Below are 18,457 nucleotides of genomic sequence, written 5' to 3'. Positions count from 1 at the left end.
TACATGGGTTTTGAGCACTTCCAGGGACAGTGACTCCACCACTGCCCTGCGTAGCCGATTCCAATACCTAATCACCTATTCTGTGAAGACATTTTTCTTAATATCCAATCCAAACCTCCCCTGGCACAGCTTGAGGCCGCTACCTCTTGTCCTATTGCTTGTTAGTTGGGAGAAGAGACAGTAGCTTCATATACTTTAAGAATGCTTCTGTCATTTACCTTAGTTCAGGATTCAGCTGGAAATTATTTCCAGGAGGAAGCAGAGACAGGACACTTCACCCAAACTAGCCAAAGAAGCATTCCATCCCACAGTATTATGCTTTAGTTATTGGACTGTTCTTACTCAACCCTTGGGGTTTGCATTCTTTCAATTCTCCTCCCTGTTCAGCCTGGAGCAGGGAGGGGGAAGAAGGGATGGGGAGTGAGTGAGCAGCTGCTTGGTTCTGAGTTATCAGCTGGGCTTAAACCACAAGACAGATACACAGCTCGAAACCTCCTGTCGCAGACGGCATGGGTACTGCAGAGGCAGCCTGGACAGGCCAGTTGTACAGCCCAGCTCCCTCACCTACACACTCAGCAGTGCTCCTTAGAAAGGTTATTTTCACTGCTTTCCTGCAGTATGCATTATGTGAAGGAGAGCTGTCAGAAAAGACCAGCAATCAAATAACAATGGCACTGTTAAATTTCTGACTAGCATGAATTCTCCCAAATGTTCAGAGCAAAGGGCTCGGACTAAAAATTAAGTAAGTAATTTTCCCTGGTACTGAAATATGAAACCAGAGGTTTTGCAACTACCAGTTCAAGACGACAGATATGCTTCCACCGCTCCTCTATAAATAGCAGTTTTCTCCCAAGATTCCAGCATCCCAACTTGAAAAAAAATAAAGCATGGTATTTTATTTCTACATTTCTAGAGCATGGCCACTACTAACACTTCCTTTCTCTTGTCAGCTGGAAGAAAACCATTTAAATATCTTTGCTCTTGCCTCAAGCAACAGGTGAGGTTAGGTAGGGGGGTACAGACCACCCAGCAGCTGGGCTTCTCCTTCTAATCAGGCTGGCTCCTCCAGAGCAGCTGCACGGAACAGCTCTTCCCTCCTCTAGTAGCATCCAGCATCTGTCTATTCACACCAGGAGATGCTGGTACCAAGGCCACCACAGCAACTCCCTGGTCTGCCTCCTGCATCTTACATGATGTGCTTCCTGTATCGTACAAGCGCTTCCAGTAAAAGCCTTTTAAATTCTGTTAAGGATTATATGAAAACAGCTTAAAGACAAGTTATAATTGTAAATTATGTATTAATTTGCATCTTTCTTACCTGTAACATCTCTCACTGGCATAAGTGTATAAAAAGGTATCACCTGATAAGGAAGCATATTTTACAGCTTTTTCAAAAAAAGCCTGGATTAAATGCAAATATTGCAAAGAAGAGTCAAACTTAAAAATAGTATAAATATCTATTTTTTAAAAGCACTGAAGCAACTTCATTATACAATTTTGTCGGGCAGACTCAAGTACTGCACCAGGTGTGTAACACACAGAGCTTCTGGAAGTGCAAATCTTTTTCCTCCCTCTAATTGGGACCAGGAATCTTAGACTTTCTCACCCCTGCTGGGCAAGAATCAATGATACCGATCTAACACCAAAGAAAAGCTGCCTTAGGAGCTGCTAAAATGAACTACTGAATCCCAGAGTTCAAGACAGACTAACAAGACTGCTGAAATGGCATCAGCCAAGCACATCCCCCCGAAATGACCTGGTGTCCTGTACCCCCTCGCCCCCCACTGTAGAAGACCCTACATGCTGTAGGAGCCAGGGAGGACACTTCTGCCTTCCTGGTCATCACAGAGCCACTGTGTACCCCTTGCTCCTTAGTAAGCACAGGCACAAAAACACCAGCTGTAGTAATTGCTCCTCAGTCCAGGTTACAAAGACATGGCACTCGGTGACACAGACTGGCCAAGGACAGTGGGGAGAGCAGCTCCTCACACACCAGGGCACTGCCACATCACGGGTCAAACCTCATCACCAACCCAGATATTTGTCTGTCCAAAATCACAGGTGCATTTCCCATATACAATGCAGTCATACCTACAACTATTCACCTTCTTTCCAAACCTCTCTAGTCTGAATTCTTATCTGAGCCATCTAAAGCAGGTCTGTTAAAGTATGTGCAGAGGTGTTTGAGACTGTAAGACTTCAGCCAGTGCAAGGTCTTCATTATTTCCTTGTGACGCACCAGTTAACAGCTCTCAGCTCCTCACAATTGCTAATTCACAGCTGCTATACATCGCTGATCCATGCCCCATGGAAAGTCCCCAGTACATTAGATATCATCTTCCCAACATCTAGACTAATGCCAGTTCAAATAACAAACTCCTTAAGATATTCCAGCACATAAAACCTGTGAGGTTGCAAGGCTCTTTCCTTCAGACACTTCCTTTCACCTTCACTGTTAATGCCCCATGGGATATCAAAGACAGCACTTGGAATATCTTTAGGAGATGGAAGAAATTCTCTCTTCCCCAGGCTGAGCTGCAGTTTAGAATTTCCCATCTGAAACAAGTCAGGAAAAAAAACAGGTACTGTTTTACAGACAGCCTTTAAAATCCCACTTAGCTGGCTCTTAGGTCACATCCTCTGCACAGTATTCCTGCACTCTTCAAGCTGTCACACAAGCCTTTGAACAGCGCTCTGCACTCGAGCAGCACTTACCGATGGGCAGGCGGAGGGTGATGTTGTTGCAGAAGTCGGTGTAGCAGCACTCGGTCTTCGTGATGTTCTTGGAACTGTGGCAGAAGACCTGTGCGTTCAGCTCCGGAAGGGAGACGCAGGACTTGATCACCTCCTCCCGCCCGTTGGTCAGCATGACGGAGGCCCAGCAGGCACCCTCTGTCTGGCAGGTGAAGTTGGTGTGCTCGCACAGCTGGCACACGCACTTGAGACCTGAAAAAGAGGTTTCCAGCTTCTGTGAGAAGACCCCAAGAAGACAGACCCCTACGGCTACCATGCAAGCTTGTCTGGCCAGTTGGCCTCCTACACTGGAGGAAGCCAGTCCTGACAGCACAGGTCCCAGACATATAGAGATGGCAAGTTTGAAACCAGGTTGTCCTTGGTCACAGGGAAGTACATAGCGTCTATCTTGCATGGTGGAGAAGACTGAACATGGCCAGCGCTCACCCATGCCAGCCACCCACACCACGCTAGCAATACGCACATCGTGCCAGAGCCGACTGGGTTAGAGAAACAAGTCCAAGGAAGCAAAAGGATGCAAGCTCCTGGCACACACCACCTGACACCCTACAGACAGACACAAGAAGTAACCGTGGGCTTTTCCACCCCATATTTTCTGAGATGATGCACCTTTTTCAGGCACACAAACAGCTGCCGGATTCCTTTTGGAGCAAAAGCCTGCTGCCTTCTAAACTTTGCATGCTTTTTACCGTATCTTCATGTTTCACCAAATCAAATAGAAACACATTTAATTAGTACTACGTTTTGTCAGGCTTTATTGACTCTCAGAAGATGAAGGTTGAAACCAAAGCCACGTCACCTCAGTGAAACACCAGATGTCGACTGCACATTTTTTTGCTTTCCTTGTTTTCTTCACCTGCTTCATAACAAAGAATTTTTGCTTGCTTCATGCCAAGTTTAGGAGCCCATATCAGCAGTGACAACGCAGACACCTTAACCTTGGGCTGAAATCAATTCCTAAAAACAAAAAACCCAAATCCGTCTTGAAGTGCACTTTACGTGCTTATTTTGTTTCTGTACAAGCAAACCAACACACAAAACAAACCCCAGCAAAACAAACCCCTCATTTTAGAGTACAAAGGCTTGCTCTCTTTAACTTTTTATGCAAACAGTCCTTCACTGGGTCCCCAAAATGCAGCCTGTACACCTTCTCAGGTCAGTTATAACCCTGCAAGATTGAACCCTGTTCTACTTACAGAAGCCACGGTATTTAAAAACAATATAATTAAAAAGTAACCTTATCCATAAAGCAATTCTGGTTTGGGGGAAATTGGGCAGAGGGAGGCTGTTTCTTTTAGCTAAAGATAACAGACAACTGACAAGTAAAAGTATGAGGAAACAAGGATGGCCACCGGGAACAGACGAGCTTTCTTCTGATGTAGCTGGCCCCTGACAAGGCAGTGTGCCCCACTCTCTGCTACCTTTCCCTGATCATACTAGGACCTAAACCAGTCTATACCATCATCCTCAGCTGGCAACCAGCAAAAGCTTTGTTTACACAGGAATGCCCTGGCTCTTGGTGTAATTTATTGTGTCCCACACCCACAGCTGAGGGGGAAGGAGCGATGACCGATGGCTGCAGCAGTGCTCGCCACGTGGCAGGAGGAGCAGGGGACTCATCTCGGAGCCTCTGGAGGAGCAGAGAAGTCCTGACAGACGTCAGTGCAAATTTGATTTCTGTTTCTGTGACACTATTTGTTTTCTTTACAACAACCTTCATCCTGTGCTACCCTTCTGAAATAACAGCTTGTAGTGTTTATCTTCAGCTTAGGCCCGCAACAAACTTCCTTGGCACCATATGTTCGTGTTTATCCTGGATGCAGGGTACGCTAGGAACCATATCACTGTCTGTCTGCTTTGGCTGTCTCTCTGTGCAGGAAGTGAACACAATCAATCACCCAGCAACAAAACAGGTGAATCTCTTCCTTAAAGATATTACCATAGCCCTAGAAGAGATGCCAGGAGCAAGACTCATCAGATCCAAATAAATAACAGATCTAGCCGAAGAAAAACAGACACATCATCACCAGTGCTGCAAAATAAAACCATTACTTGAGGAAATGAGTATAAGGTTGTCGCAAGTGCCTTCAGTGTTTCAGACACATCATTATGCTGTTCTTCTCCCCCTTCTCATCACCTAAAAATAAAATGGGAAATGGTCTTTACAATGTCATCCACAGTAAGTAACCAAAAGTTTTATCCATATCCTGGTATTTTGCACATTGCTTGAGAGCAGCTGAACAAAACTGTCACTGCAAGTCCCGAATAGCTTCAAGGGTATCCCTCTGAGCACTGTGAACACAGGGTGAGAACAAGATAGCTAAGGGACTCTGTAACCTCTCTGACCAAGCTAAGACAGTCACTTATCTCCAGAATGAAAGGGGCTATGCACCACCTCAACCCTACTTGTACCCAGCACTGGCTGGATGCCCCATGAGCACACCAGTCTGACACTGGCTCGCCTGGCTGGGAAAGCAGGGGATGCACTGCTTGAAGACCAGTATTTTCTACTGTTGTGTTCACAGAGTGTTTTACTCTGCTCAATGTCCTTTTTTCTTTCTACTTCACTGAAAGACTCTAACCCCATTTTTCTCTTTAGTTCTGAGTGTTTTGCTCAGAACCAACTTGTCCAATCTACTGCCCACAAATGAAAGTTCACAGACTATGGAAATCAGACCTGCTCCCCACAGAGCTGCTTCTGCAAAAAGCCATTACACAAAGAAGCATAAAAAGAAAGAAGGTTTTGGCCAAAATTCCCAGTACAACCCAATTACATCATTATTGCTTCTGAAAGTGAATGCATTCAGCTGCCCTATGACAAGCTGGGAGGAGCAGGGATGGGAGCATGTTGAACTCAACTTGCAGGGAATTACTCATGCCCACTGGAGACTAGAAAGTCCTGGAGACCAAGGTGGCTTGACAAGCATTCCTCCTTCTCCTTTGGAACTACTGAGCTCACAGACACACACAAGACAGGCACGCAAACTTCTGATGGGAACACTACGTTCAGTTTGGAAGTGGAAGAGCATACAAAGAAAAAAAAAACCTTGTCCACACCCAAACCCATTACATCCTAAAAAGCATTTTAAGGTGTGCTTGTCCTACCACACTTGAACGGTTGTCCTTTTTAATCATTCCTTTTAAAAAAGCTGATAACCACAGCCCTAGCAGGTACAGACCCTTCAGCCTGTTCTTCTCAACCCAGCTCCTTCCAGCTGTCCTGATCTGTCCCAAATCCCACCCCACCCCAGTTCCCATTCCCCCAGCATTAGGCAGCTCCAGACCCCCACTGCCGCCTAATACCGGGGGCTGTCCCCAGGAGTGTCCACACCTCTCCACCAGCACATCAACTCCTCCCAAGGTGGCTCACACTCACTCACACCCCACCAGCTCGCAAAGCCTCACCAACATACCCTCCCATCCACATGTCTCTCCCTTCACCCTCTCCCAGTTACTGCTTCAGTCCTTGCTCTTGGTCCTGCTTTCCTTCCTATGGGATTGCTAGCTGCATCATTAGCCCCCATAGCCTCTCAGTCCTGACTCCACCAGACTCTTCCCCCATCTCTCGGACAAGGTTTCACACTCTCCCTGCTCAGGGGCAGCATTCAGTGCCGGGGCAGGGGAAGCACTGCACTGGCAGCACCAGAGAGAGGCTTCTCCGTTCTGCTGCTTTCAACAGCCCTGAGCTAGCCTGCTTCTGAGATCAGCTGCTCCAGCCAAGTCTTCCTAAACCAAGACTTTTTGGCCTGGAACAGGTCTGGACTATCAGTTGATGTGTGCTGGAAGTCAAAGGAACAACATCATGAGAACTAGGAATAACGCACTGGTCGGCAAGAACGAAGGCTTCACATGTCTCTGATGCTAGCAAGATTCAAAGGGGTCCTACCAAGAGGCGAAACCTGCACTCCCTTCAGCCTCATATTTCATATTTTCCTAGCATTGTATTTTCTGCCATTGCTCACCCATGGATAAATGCTGCCTTTACAGAGGAAAAAGAAAAAAACCAAACAGGAGAACAGCGTGGCTAAAACTATCTAAAGACAAGTCTGAGCTGTGGGGCAGACAAAACTCTTTCCTCCCAGAAGATTTACACAGACCACTTTTAAATATAATTCTACAAACATAGAAGCCCAAGATTCCCTAGATACCTGCCTGTGCTACTGGCTAATTTCTCATACAGAAGACCAGATACAAATACCCAACCTTGTTTCCAAGACCATTTATGTACATCAAGAATCCTTTGTTAACAGAGCAGTACGATCTTAAAATGTAACCATGAAAGCTATTTCAGCTGCCCCACCTCATGGAATTGAAGAGGATCCTGAACCCTTGCGAACATGCCTGTGGGAAGATCCACTCTTTTCATGCTCCTGGTCCCGCTGAACAAGGGGACCCCATCAGCTCTTACCCAGTGCTATAGAATCCTAGAATGGTTTGGGTTGGAAGGGACCTTGAAGACCGTCTAGTTCCAACCTCCTGTCACAGGCAGGGACACCTTCCACTAGACCAGGTTGCTCAAAGCCCCGTCTAACCCGGCCTTGAACACTGCCAGGGATGTGCTGTGTCCCTGTACTGCACCACATGTGTAGCTCCTCGCAGATACCTGTACAACCACTTGAACTTGGCCGAGCCCATATCACCATCCCCACTGACAACCTCAGGGACACAGGACTCGCCAGAATTTGCGACTTATCCATGCTCATCCACTAGGCATGACTCAGTGCTCTTCCAGTTTATTCATGACAACTTCCTCTATTACCATTTTGGTTTTATGGAAAAAACGTCCATACTCACCTATATAATCTGGCAACCTATAATAACTAGCAATGTATCTCAAGCTTTCACATTACCGCATAGTTTCTGCTCTACTTTGACTACACCACTGTCCCAGAGGAGCTGGCAAGACACTCCCCTCAGTTCACACACCAGACGGGTAACAGCATTATGACAAAAGATCTCCTAAGTGTCTCACACTGCTCAAGCAACCACCTTTGAACCATGCTTCCGCTCCCAAGCAGCCATTCTATGGCACAAAGGAAGAGGAAGAATTTGCGAATATTGACTGAAATTCTGCAAGTCCCTACGGGCAGCAAGAAATTCCTTTTCTATCCCAGAGGAAGGAATACCACATTTCTCCAGCTCTGTTCCAGGGACGGTCCTGTCTAGGTGTATAGCGTCACAGGAAGAAAGTCAGGATTTCCACCACCACAGGAACCAGAGAAGTGGAGTAAGGTGACTGTGAAGGAGTTAAAGGGAAAAGGATCAAAGAGGCAGGGGGCAAATATGCTCCCAAAGTTTCAAAACAAGGCACTTTTTAATCCAGTAATGAACATGGCTCTTTATTTACTCAAGCACAAGAACATTTCCCTTAAAACATTGCATTCTCTGGTTGGGAAATTAGGAGAAAGTGAACAACTGACATTTGCCATAGCCTCAGAGAGCTATGTTAGGCATCCAAACTTCGTTGCCAGTGGTTACAGTTCTGAGCATGTAATTCTCCAGCAGTCATTAACAAATTTGTGCCCAATCTCCCCAGAGAACAGCTCCCCGCAGAGGCTGCACCTCTGCGAGGATCATGAGCACACTGTCCTGCCAAGATCAGCTGCATAGCCCAGGGCAGGGTCAGAGCAGGAGGGGACACGAGCTCCCTTTGGTAAGGACAGCAGTTACAAAGACACACTGCATGGCAGGGGTGTGCAGCTCTCTTGACTTCCAAAGAGAAGCACCGCACTTGTCAAGACCCAAGTGAACAACAGGAAAAACCAACAGCCAACTGAGGTGACCAGGAAGTAATTCATGAGCAGTCCAATACACAAGGAAAGCAACCTTTAGATATTGAGGCCAGGATGAAGAGGTGTTCCCTGGTTTTATCATTTTTCAGACATAAGTAGTTCTCAAGCATTTTTTTTCCTGTTCTTATTGCAATAGGAGCTGAGACTTTATACCAGTTTCTTGGATGAGACCATGAATCAAGGACGGGATGATTTGTTCTTCGAGCAGAAAATAACCTGCATGACTTACAGAAAAAGCAACAGGTTGTTTTTTTGCCATTTAGTTTTCAATGCAACTGTAAGAAAACACACAGTACAAGCAAATGCATTGTACAACTAACTTACGTAGCAGGAATAACTGAGCCAGCACCTGATTCACAACAAACCAACACAAGGATGCACAGCAGAAGATTGTTTTTTATACGCTTCCATCCATTTTTCCTCAAGTGTCAGCTTCAAACACATGAATCACTAGATAATCAAAGAACAAGAACGAAACTACATGCGAGCAACAGATGAAAGAAAATGAGTTTAGACACCAGGTAACAAAGGCAGCTAACAACTAAAACAAGTAAATAGACATAGTGCAACTTCTGCAGTTAAACTGCAAGAACTGAGCGTAACTGGAATAAACTAAGACTGTGGGACTAAAACAGTAAACTAAAAACCATAGGGACATAAAACCCCAACTTGCTATCTCTTACGAATCACACAAGGTTCTACATTTCAACAAAGATTTTTTGCTATACGGATTTAACAAGGCATTAATCTTCCATTAAGTCATAAAGCAGCACTACCCACAACAGCAGTTTATTCTTGTGACTGCAGGGCAGCAGAGCATTTCAAAATTAAACTGGACAGCAACTATCTAAGTGGCCTTACAGCAATTACTTGTCTTTAATCATAATGGGAAGGAGGGCTGAATGTCCAGAGTGTTTCCATCCTCTGTCCTTCTGTACAGTTATTCTGTATTGTGCACTTCACATATCCTTTCATTTTATTTCCTGGGCTCACGTGAGCGTGGGCTGCCCACACTGCTCAGGTCCCCATCTCAGGCACAGACCACAGTGTGAGGACACAGCTGCCCCCCAGGCCACCCTCACATGGGAGGAAGTGTTGCAATACTGCAAGGCCCATACCTGGACCTGACCCACCACTCAACCCAGCCACCCCACTCCTGGGAGGGTGCCAGGGGGCAAAAGCTTCAGTGCTGTTAAAAAACATCTCAAAGCAGACCCTAAGAACTACAGGCTGGCCAATCCCTACTGTCCAATCTGTTATGATGGCACTGGAACAAAAACTGGTTCAGGCACAGGTAAAGGTGCCACATGGGGCTGGCTCTGGCACTGTCCCTCAGCAGGCATTCTCTGACCGAGTCTGCATGACTGCAGGTAACCAACCATAGCAAAGAAACTTCGCTGCCATGAGGCAGAGCTGCTTGAGTCTTATCCAGAGGTCAGCCCACTTGCCTGGTAGCAGCTGGGATAAAAGGTAGAGGGAAACTGCCAGCATTCACAGTGAGAGACTTTTATCTGCAGAGCCACGAGAACGCGTGTTGTGTGCTCCAGTGATCTGGAAAGGGGAATCGATCAGAAAGCAGCAAGGTTTGCTGAGGACAGAAAAAACAGACTTCAGAGAATCACAAAGAAATATCACCGTGCTAAGGGACTGAAAGGCAGAAGAGAGTAAAATCATACAGGAGAAGAAACAACTTCACTTGTGTATGTGCAGTAATATCAGCACTCAGAACAGAGATAGCTCTGGCTTTCTCTGGGGAACATCAGCTCAGCTCACAGAGGGAGGCACAACCAGAAGCCAGGAGATGCAGTGCCCTGTTCTGCCATCTGGGACTGGTTTCCCTCACACACTCCAGAAGGGCAGAGGAGAAGCAGAAATTGTTACGGGACAGATGGCAAAGGGGACTGGACACAGATTAGGAAACTGGGCTCTTTCATGTCAAAGGCAATTTTGGGGAGATATGAAAGTTTTATAAAGAAATCATAGATCATACTGAAAAGGCGAATGGGATCAGCCACTTACCACTGCCCATTAACTTGACAGTCTCAGGCAGCGTGGATGTTATTGACAGAAGACTTACAACAAGCAAGAGGAAGCACTCTGCCTTCTCATGCTGCCTTGCCACCCTTCCCAACAGCACTAGGTGTTGGTATTATTGCCACTGTTTAGGATAAAGTATTAGTGTATGCAAAAAATCATTGGCTAATTCCACCCTTACGTACAAGAGATTTGTAGAAGCTGCCATACACAGATACAAACCCATCTTCAAACTGAGAGCCCCTAACCTGCCAGCTGCCAGAGCTGGGACAGTCCGGACAGCATGTTCTGTACTCATACCGTGTCCCACCCTCCCTCTTCAAGCATGTGCTGGAGGAGCAGCGATGGTTGGGGCTGCAGGGACCACCCCTCTGGCTCCCGCATGCAGCCGCGAGCCCATGGGTCTCCACATCCATGGACGTGACAGCGCGTCCCTGTCACATTCATTATCTGGCAACATTTCTTCAGAAGAGGAAACCAGAACCTTGAGTAATGACAAGTGTTGAAAAACCCTTGTTTTGGGGGCTACTATGAAGAATACAGAGAAGTTCCCACTCTGGAAAAAAAAACCCACCAAAAAGCAGTAGGAGTAATAGTAGATTAAAAGCTCACTACATAAATATACTGCAGAGAGGACTGATACCAAACTAGGCAAAAACTAGAAAGCTCTAGAAAGGAAAAGTCCATATTCCAGAACTGAAGAAAATGCCTTAGAGTGACAGCACCAGGTAGTTCCAATATTTTCATTCCTTAAAAATACGTATGGGAAGTGATTTTATTAACATCTGCAAGTATCTTAACTTTGGAAGTAGGGCACTAGGTACTCAAAATCCTTCTTCTAAAAAAGCTCAGCAACCATGACCAAGAAAAGCAGTAGACAGAAGCTGAGGCCAGGCATTTAAACTAATGATAACTGAGCAGGGAGAGAGCAATGAAACCGAAAGAAATTATTTTTGTTGGAATAAGCTGTCAGACATTTGCTAATTTCTCATTGGTTTTGATTATGCAGGATATCCTTTGAAAAGGTGTGCTTTAGGAAGCCGTGCAAGCCAAACACAATGCATGCAAGAATTCTGTGAGATACAGCCTACACATAAAGCTGAAGAAGAATGTGCTGGTCTTGGTCTGTAAGGCGCTGAAGAAGGATCCAGTGTAGGGCTGAGGGTACGAGTTCCATGGGGAGGCAGCTGCAATAGCACAGTGCTGACAGCATTTACCACCAACTGCCAGTGTGAAATGGCATGCATAAAAAAGAATCCCTAGCACTGAAAGCTGAATATAGCCAACGTCTGAAGAGAGTCAGGCAAGGTACTTTACATCCAGGAAATGACACTGACTGCCTTTTCTATTGCCATACAGCTCCCCTCTAGTTAAATACAGCTTTTTTCACAAAAACATAGGTAGGTACTGAAGGATGAAATTCTATTTTTAGGATGAAAATTTTAACAGTTTTAAATTGCTGTCCTAAGGTGAGCATAATATTTCAAATCATTTGGAAACCTAAAACATCCCTTTTACTTAACTGATGGTGGTTTTGCCCCACTTTATGTCAGACTGAAAATGCTTACTGCTGGCGAAGTGAGAGGGATGCAAGTCCTGCAAATACTGCTCCAATCGCCTAGATTCAGCTTCCTGGTAAACATGGAATTCAGGAAACATTGACTTTTGAGTGCACTTCATTTATTTTTGCCGGTCAAACTGAAGACGAACCAAGCACAGAAAAGACAGAATTCCGACTGCATACTGGCAGTTGGACAAGACGATTGTTGTAGGTCCTTTCCTGTTCTCTTCCGTAAGAAGAAATTAACTTGCAAATACCACTTGTTCTGGAAAAAGGCATTCCCCGGGCTACACCCAGCAGTGAAATGAAGCCACCTCTGAAGGAGGGCTGGCACAGGCAGGGTTACATCCATCACTACACCCCTAAGGCAATGGAAGAATTCCAATCTTGGTGGACCCCAGTGCTGCAGCATCTCTGACAGCACTCAGGACAGGACATGTGCTAAAGCGACAAAACCATCAACCCCCAGAGTGATTTGCTGTGCCCAGATTCACCTACACATGTTCAGAGGTGCTGGGGAGGTAACGGCCCTCCTCAGTGGGTATTCACAGCATTTAGATTAAGGTATCCAACTTCGGCTTCAGTTAGGACTTTGTTCTCTGCATGGTAGCTAGAGATGAACCATGATAATTCAGAGCCTAACAGCACTTCAGTTACAAGAGAGGAAATCACATTTTTGAACAGGGAGTTATTATCCAAATATCTCTTCCCTATTATCTGCTCACCGCTCAACACTTTCATGTCATGGTTATGTTAATTACCAGGTTATCAGAACCTCCCCAGCTAGGCAGAAGCTGAATTTCTAGCCTACAAGAAATAAGCATAAAAAAAAATCCCTGAGCCTATCCCTCCCTGCACCTGATACAAAGAATATAGTAGCAGGCTATGGCTCCAAGGGGCTTCAGCAGGATGTCCAAGAGCCCTTTTCCTAGGGATTTGTGTGGAAAGCTGTGACATCGCAAATGCCGTAACCCAAGACAGAGTTCATCAGACACTCCAACATGTGTACAGCTGAACCAACAGGCACATGCAGCAGCTCATACCCTACCTGACAGGGATGAATGGCCGCACTGCTGCACGTGGAGAGCAACTGTATCGCTCTTGTTTCAGCAGTGCTCTTCAAAAGTGCCAAACTATCCTGGCCACGTTACAGACTACAATAATCATCGCACACAACTGGTAAGAATCTAGAGCTACTTCAAAAAAGCAAAATGAAATTGCACCCACTCATCCCACATACAGTCTTTTATCTGTGTGAATCGTTGGTAGACACCCTGGTAGATCACAGTTGGGCCATAAAACACTTGTGCTTCTCGTCTGTGTCATTTCATTAAAGCTTATTTATTTTTATAGCTTTTTACTAAAAGCTAGGAAAACAGAGCTTCAGTGACACACAGAAATGAGAAGACAGCATCATACAGATAATTTGTCACACAGCAGTGAACTAAATTGTGCAGTGAAGTACAACTGCTTTGCTACTGCCATACTTCTTTCCAGGGACATACTATTTTCGGTGCTTGACAACATGTAGGCTTTTTAATATTGCCAGTTAATAAGGACTAAGCAAACCAAATGATTAAGCTGGAACAAAGATGCTTTTCGCAGAATGCGGCTCACTGGACCCTTCAGCACCACACACGTACACAGATGCGCAGTTGACGGTTCACAGCAGCTATTGCTGTGAGAGTTACACACCTCAGACTTGTAGCCCAAGTTTATGTCCTATAGGAAACACTGGAATAAACAGTGAGCTCAACATTCAGACTTGAGATCCACAGAGCATTTTCAGCAACTGTTTATAACTCAGTACAGGGATATTATACAGCATGAACAAGATAAGAAGATAAAATTGCTTTATTATATTACTACTCTCACAGCAACAGTCCAAATCTGTGCTATTTTCATATATTTATCATTATGTAGCAATTTACAATAGCAACCTATTTTGCTTCTCACTTTTATACAGCAAATTTCTATTATACCTGGCTGTAAGCAGTCGTTGCTTTTGTGTGTCTGTGCTTTCAGCTACACAAACTCCTGGCACTCCCACGGTTACAGTGAAGATCCACACCTACCCATTTTAATGTACCTACAGGCATCTTTGCCATGCATCAGGGACAGCTTACGGTTTTCATGGTTTGCTTTCTGGAGATTAAAATGCTTTTAAGTGGGAAACAAACTTTCACAAACTTAGCATATGCCTGAAGGCTCTCAAGGAATAGAAGGCAGTTCAGTGTTGACAGTTCAGTGCTACAAGAGGCTAACATGCCACCAGCAGATACAGCAACATTCTTCCTTACTGCAATCTGCACCCTCAACTCCTGTTTATTTAGAAATGCTTACAGCACCCAAAGTACTCTAATTCCCTGAAATAATATTATGAAGAGTATGGAAGAGCATGCAAAGCTTTTGATACAGCACACATGGAGGTGATGGAGAGCAAAGGTGGTGAGAGCCAGGAGGGAGAAGCAATTTTGAGAAGCCCATAGCAGGTAAGCATACAGGAAACAGCAGGACCATTCACCACATCAGTAGCAAAATACTTTTCCCCTTAATGCTACAACCACACCTGAATACTGGGGCACCATGACACGCTTGCATGACAGAGAACAGGGGGTAAAAAAGCTTATCAGCTTATCGCTGACATGGACAGTGGGATTGAGTGCACCCTCAGCAAGTTTGCCGATGACACCAAGCTGTGTGGTTCGGTTGATACGCTGGAGGGAAGGGATGCCATCCAGAGGGACCTTGACACGCTTGTGAGGTGGGCTGATGCCAGCCTTATGAAGTTCAACCATGCCAAGTGCAAGGTCCTGCACCTGGGTTGGAGCAATTCCAGGCACAGCTACAGGTTGGGCAGAGAAGAGATTCAGAGCAGCCCTGCAGAGAAGGACTTGGGGGTGCTGGTAATGAGAAACTGAACATGAGCCAGCTTCAGTGTGCGCTCGCAGCCCAGAAAGCCAACCGTATCCTGGGCTGCATCAAAAGCAGCGTGACCAGCAGGTCGAAGGAGATGATCCTGCCCCTCTACTCTGCTCTCCTGAGACCCCACCTGGAGCATTGTGTGCAGTTCTGGTGTCCTCAACATAAAAAGGACATGGAACTGTTGGAACAAGTCCAGAGGAGGGCCACGAGGATGATCAGGGGACTGGAGCACCTCCCGTATGAAGATGGGCTGAGGAAGTTGGGGCTGTTCAGCCTGGAGAAGAGAAGGCTGCGTGGAGACCTCATAGCAGCCTTCCAGTATCTGAAGGGGGCCTATAAGGATGCTGGAGAGGGACTCCTCATTAGGGACTGTAGTGACAGGACAAGGGGTAATGGGTTAAAACTTAAACAGGGGAAGTTTAGATTGGATATAAGGAGGAAGTTCTTTACTGTAAGGGTGGTGAGGCACTGGAATGGGTTGCCCAGGGAAGCTGTGAATGCTCCATCCCTGGCAGTGCTCAAGGCCAGATTGGACAGAGCCTTGGGTGACATGGTTTAGGGTGAGGTGTCCCTGCCCATAGCAGGGGGGTTGGAACTAGATGATCTTAAGGTCCTTTCCAACCCTAACTATTCTATGATTCTATGATCAGAGCACGCTTAGTCACATACCCTGTCCAGACAGGTTTGCAGTGGAGTGTGAGCTTATATACAGTAGATCGAGCTGATGCACAGCTAAATACTTGACACTCAACAGCAATCACTGCTCAGGACCTGAAGACTGTTCCTAGGTATGTGTAAGTCCCCTCAACGCCCCCTCTGAAGAGCTGTAAGGGTGCAGAGGGTGTCTGCCTACCCTGGACCATACACACACACCCCGTTATCCAATCCAGACTCTGAAAAGATAACTAATGGGATAATAAAAACAGAGGACAGTACTACTGAAACTTCAGAGAGCAAAACAGTGCAAGACTATTTTATAAAAATAACAATCAAAGCCAACGAGATTCATTAGTGTACTGAATAGTCTCCAGAGGGAAGTAGTAATGGCCACAGCATTGGCGATGCTTCAGTTCAATTCAAGCATAAAAACCCTTGAGTAGCATGGGGCTGTCTGTATCTGTGGTTCACTTCTAAGCTTGAATAACAGAAGATGAGACAAACATATAGAGCTCAGAAAGACCAGGTCTGACACCCGTTGAAGGACATAAAGATTTACTGGATGTACAATACTTTATAGAAGTACTTCAAACATCAACAGCAGAGCCTTGTTACTCCTCTTTTTCCAAAAGGAGGGATTATATGAGCACTGGGGTGGGGGGGTGGACACAGTCCCCTTCCCTTCAGCTTGGAGCTGTGACCACCCCCTCTCTGCAAGAGTGCAATGAGCATCACACCAAGAGGCTCCTGGAGTTAAAACATTGAGAGAAAAGTAAATTAGAGTAAACCTAATAAAAAGATATATTTGAAAGATTCTATCCTATGCTGCCTAACTGCTGGTTTGCAGAGCCCTGTTTGAGAGCACAAGCTTGGGTTTCAAATGAAAAATTGAGGTGAATGAATGTTTCATAGCACCTGCTGTGCAAGCGAAGAACCTCTATTGGAAGAACTTAGACACTGCGTGTTTCATGCCCCCGCCCGAAGCCTCCAGCACTTGTGAACCTTGTTCCATCGGCCCCTGTGTCCTGCTGGGAAGACAGGATGGGGCACACCGTCCTGGGCGGCCCCACAGGACACCCCGCACGAGGCAGATGCCAGAGCTTCTCACCATGACCAAGGGCGCTCAGTTCGACGAAGCTGCCTCTGAAGCACCAAGCAGAGCTATGGGTGCACGAGCAAAGCGTGGGGTGCACGCCCGAACGCCCTCGCGGCGAGATCCACCAGGCTGCCCTTGCTAGAACCCAGCGGCCGAGACCTGAATGGTCTTAAGGTCCTTCCCAACCCTCACCATTCTGTGATTAACTTCTGCGAGCGCAGTGCCCCAACGGGCGTGGGCTGGAGCCAGCCCCGCGCTGGTTATTCCCCGTAAATCCCCGCTGACCCATTTCTTGCGCGGATACGCCGGTCACAATGAAAAGCATTAAGCTCCTTAACCTCCCGAGAAACAGCGCTGACCCGGCCTGGCGTGGGCACAGCTGTCGAGCAACGGGCGCACGGCGGGGCGGGGGGCACCAGAGGTGAGGGAAGGTCCCGGGAGAAGGGGAGAGGGTCCCGACGCCCGGCGCAGCGATGGCTGCACCCGCGCCCAGCGGCGACCACGCATCCCGGTTGCCGAAGGTGGCAGGCGGGGCACGCCCGGTGCCGCTCCCGGTGCCGGTCCTACCTGCGCACAGCGAGACGGCGGCGCCCAGCAGCGGCAGGGCCACTCGCAGCACGGGGCTGGGCGCCCGCCACATGGCCACGCACCGGCGGCGGGCACGGATCCTGCTGCCGCTGCTGCCGCTGCTGCCGGGCGCCGGCCCCGCCGGCAGCTGCCCGCCCCGCGCTGCCGGCCGCAGCTATAGCGGAGCGGGGAGGGGCCCGGCCGGCCCCGCCCGCCCTTACCTTCCCCGCCGGGGCGGGGGCCGGCGCTGCCCCGCCCGGAGCCCCCCCGTCCGTCCCGCTCGGCCTCCTGCGGTGCCGTGGGTGCGGAGGGGAAGGGACGCTGGAGCCGGGTTCGGCTCAGCCCCCCGGTTCTGCCAGGGGAAACCCGGGCTGGCACCGCCTCGTCGCTCGCTGCACGAGCAATGGTTCACCGTGACAGCCCTCTGAGAGTCTCAAAGGAGGGTAAACGTAAAGCTAGCCCAGAAGAAACGACGGCTTCTCCTCCTCAGGTTTTAATTATGATTTTTTCCAAATACATATTAGTGTTCTTCAGCATTCCAGTGGTTAGAGGGGCCTACAGTGCTGGAGCGGGGCTTTTTACAAGGGCATGTAGTGACAGAACAAGGGAGGAATGGCTTTAAACCGATAGAGGAAACATTTAGATATTAGGAAGAATTTCTTTATTATGGGAGTGGGAAGGCACTGGCACAGGGTGCCCAGAGAAGCTGTGGCTGCCCCATCCCCGGCAGTGTTCCAGGCCAGGTCAGATGGGGCTTTGAGCAACCTGGTCTAGTGGAAGGTGTCCCTGCCCATGGCAGGGGAGTTGGAACTGGATGAGCTCTAAAAGGTCCCTTCTAACCCTTCTAGGAATCTAGAGTTCTTCCCCTTGGTTGCTTCCTTCAGGCTGTGCCAAATTCCTCACAAACAGCAAAATTCTGAACTGTTTTCAGCGTTCATTCGACGTGTTGTTATAATCTATTCTTCATCAAGATCCTCATAAACTCCATCATCTCCTTACAGCCTGGATAGCACAAGCATCTGAAAAAGCTCTCTTACACACTACAAACCACTGTGACATTGTCTGCAGCAT

The 18,457-nt window shown here is 47.3% G+C and overlaps 1 protein-coding gene across 1 annotated transcript in view; it reads right to left on the bottom strand.

Annotated features, from left to right (window-relative positions):
• Window positions 1–17,524, bottom strand: part of ACVR1C (activin A receptor type 1C) — a 31,363-nt gene extending 13,839 nt beyond the window's left edge. Inside the window, exons 1-2 of the mRNA XM_065671196.1 lie at window positions 17,387–17,524; window positions 2,716–2,946 (exon numbers count right to left, since the gene is read on the bottom strand). Coding sequence (XP_065527268.1) covers window positions 2,716–2,946; window positions 17,387–17,459 — 304 coding nt within the window. The 5' untranslated portion in view covers window positions 17,460–17,524. The remainder of the gene's footprint in view (window positions 1–2,715; window positions 2,947–17,386) is intronic.
• Between the last annotated feature and the right edge of the window lie 933 nt (window positions 17,525–18,457).

The sequence above is a fragment of the Lathamus discolor genome, chromosome 3 (genome assembly GCF_037157495.1).
Source record: "Lathamus discolor isolate bLatDis1 chromosome 3, bLatDis1.hap1, whole genome shotgun sequence".
NCBI lineage: Eukaryota > Metazoa > Chordata > Aves > Psittaciformes > Psittacidae > Lathamus > Lathamus discolor.
The sequence above is the reverse complement of the archived record's forward strand: the minus strand, read 5'-3'. Positions and strand labels throughout refer to the sequence as shown.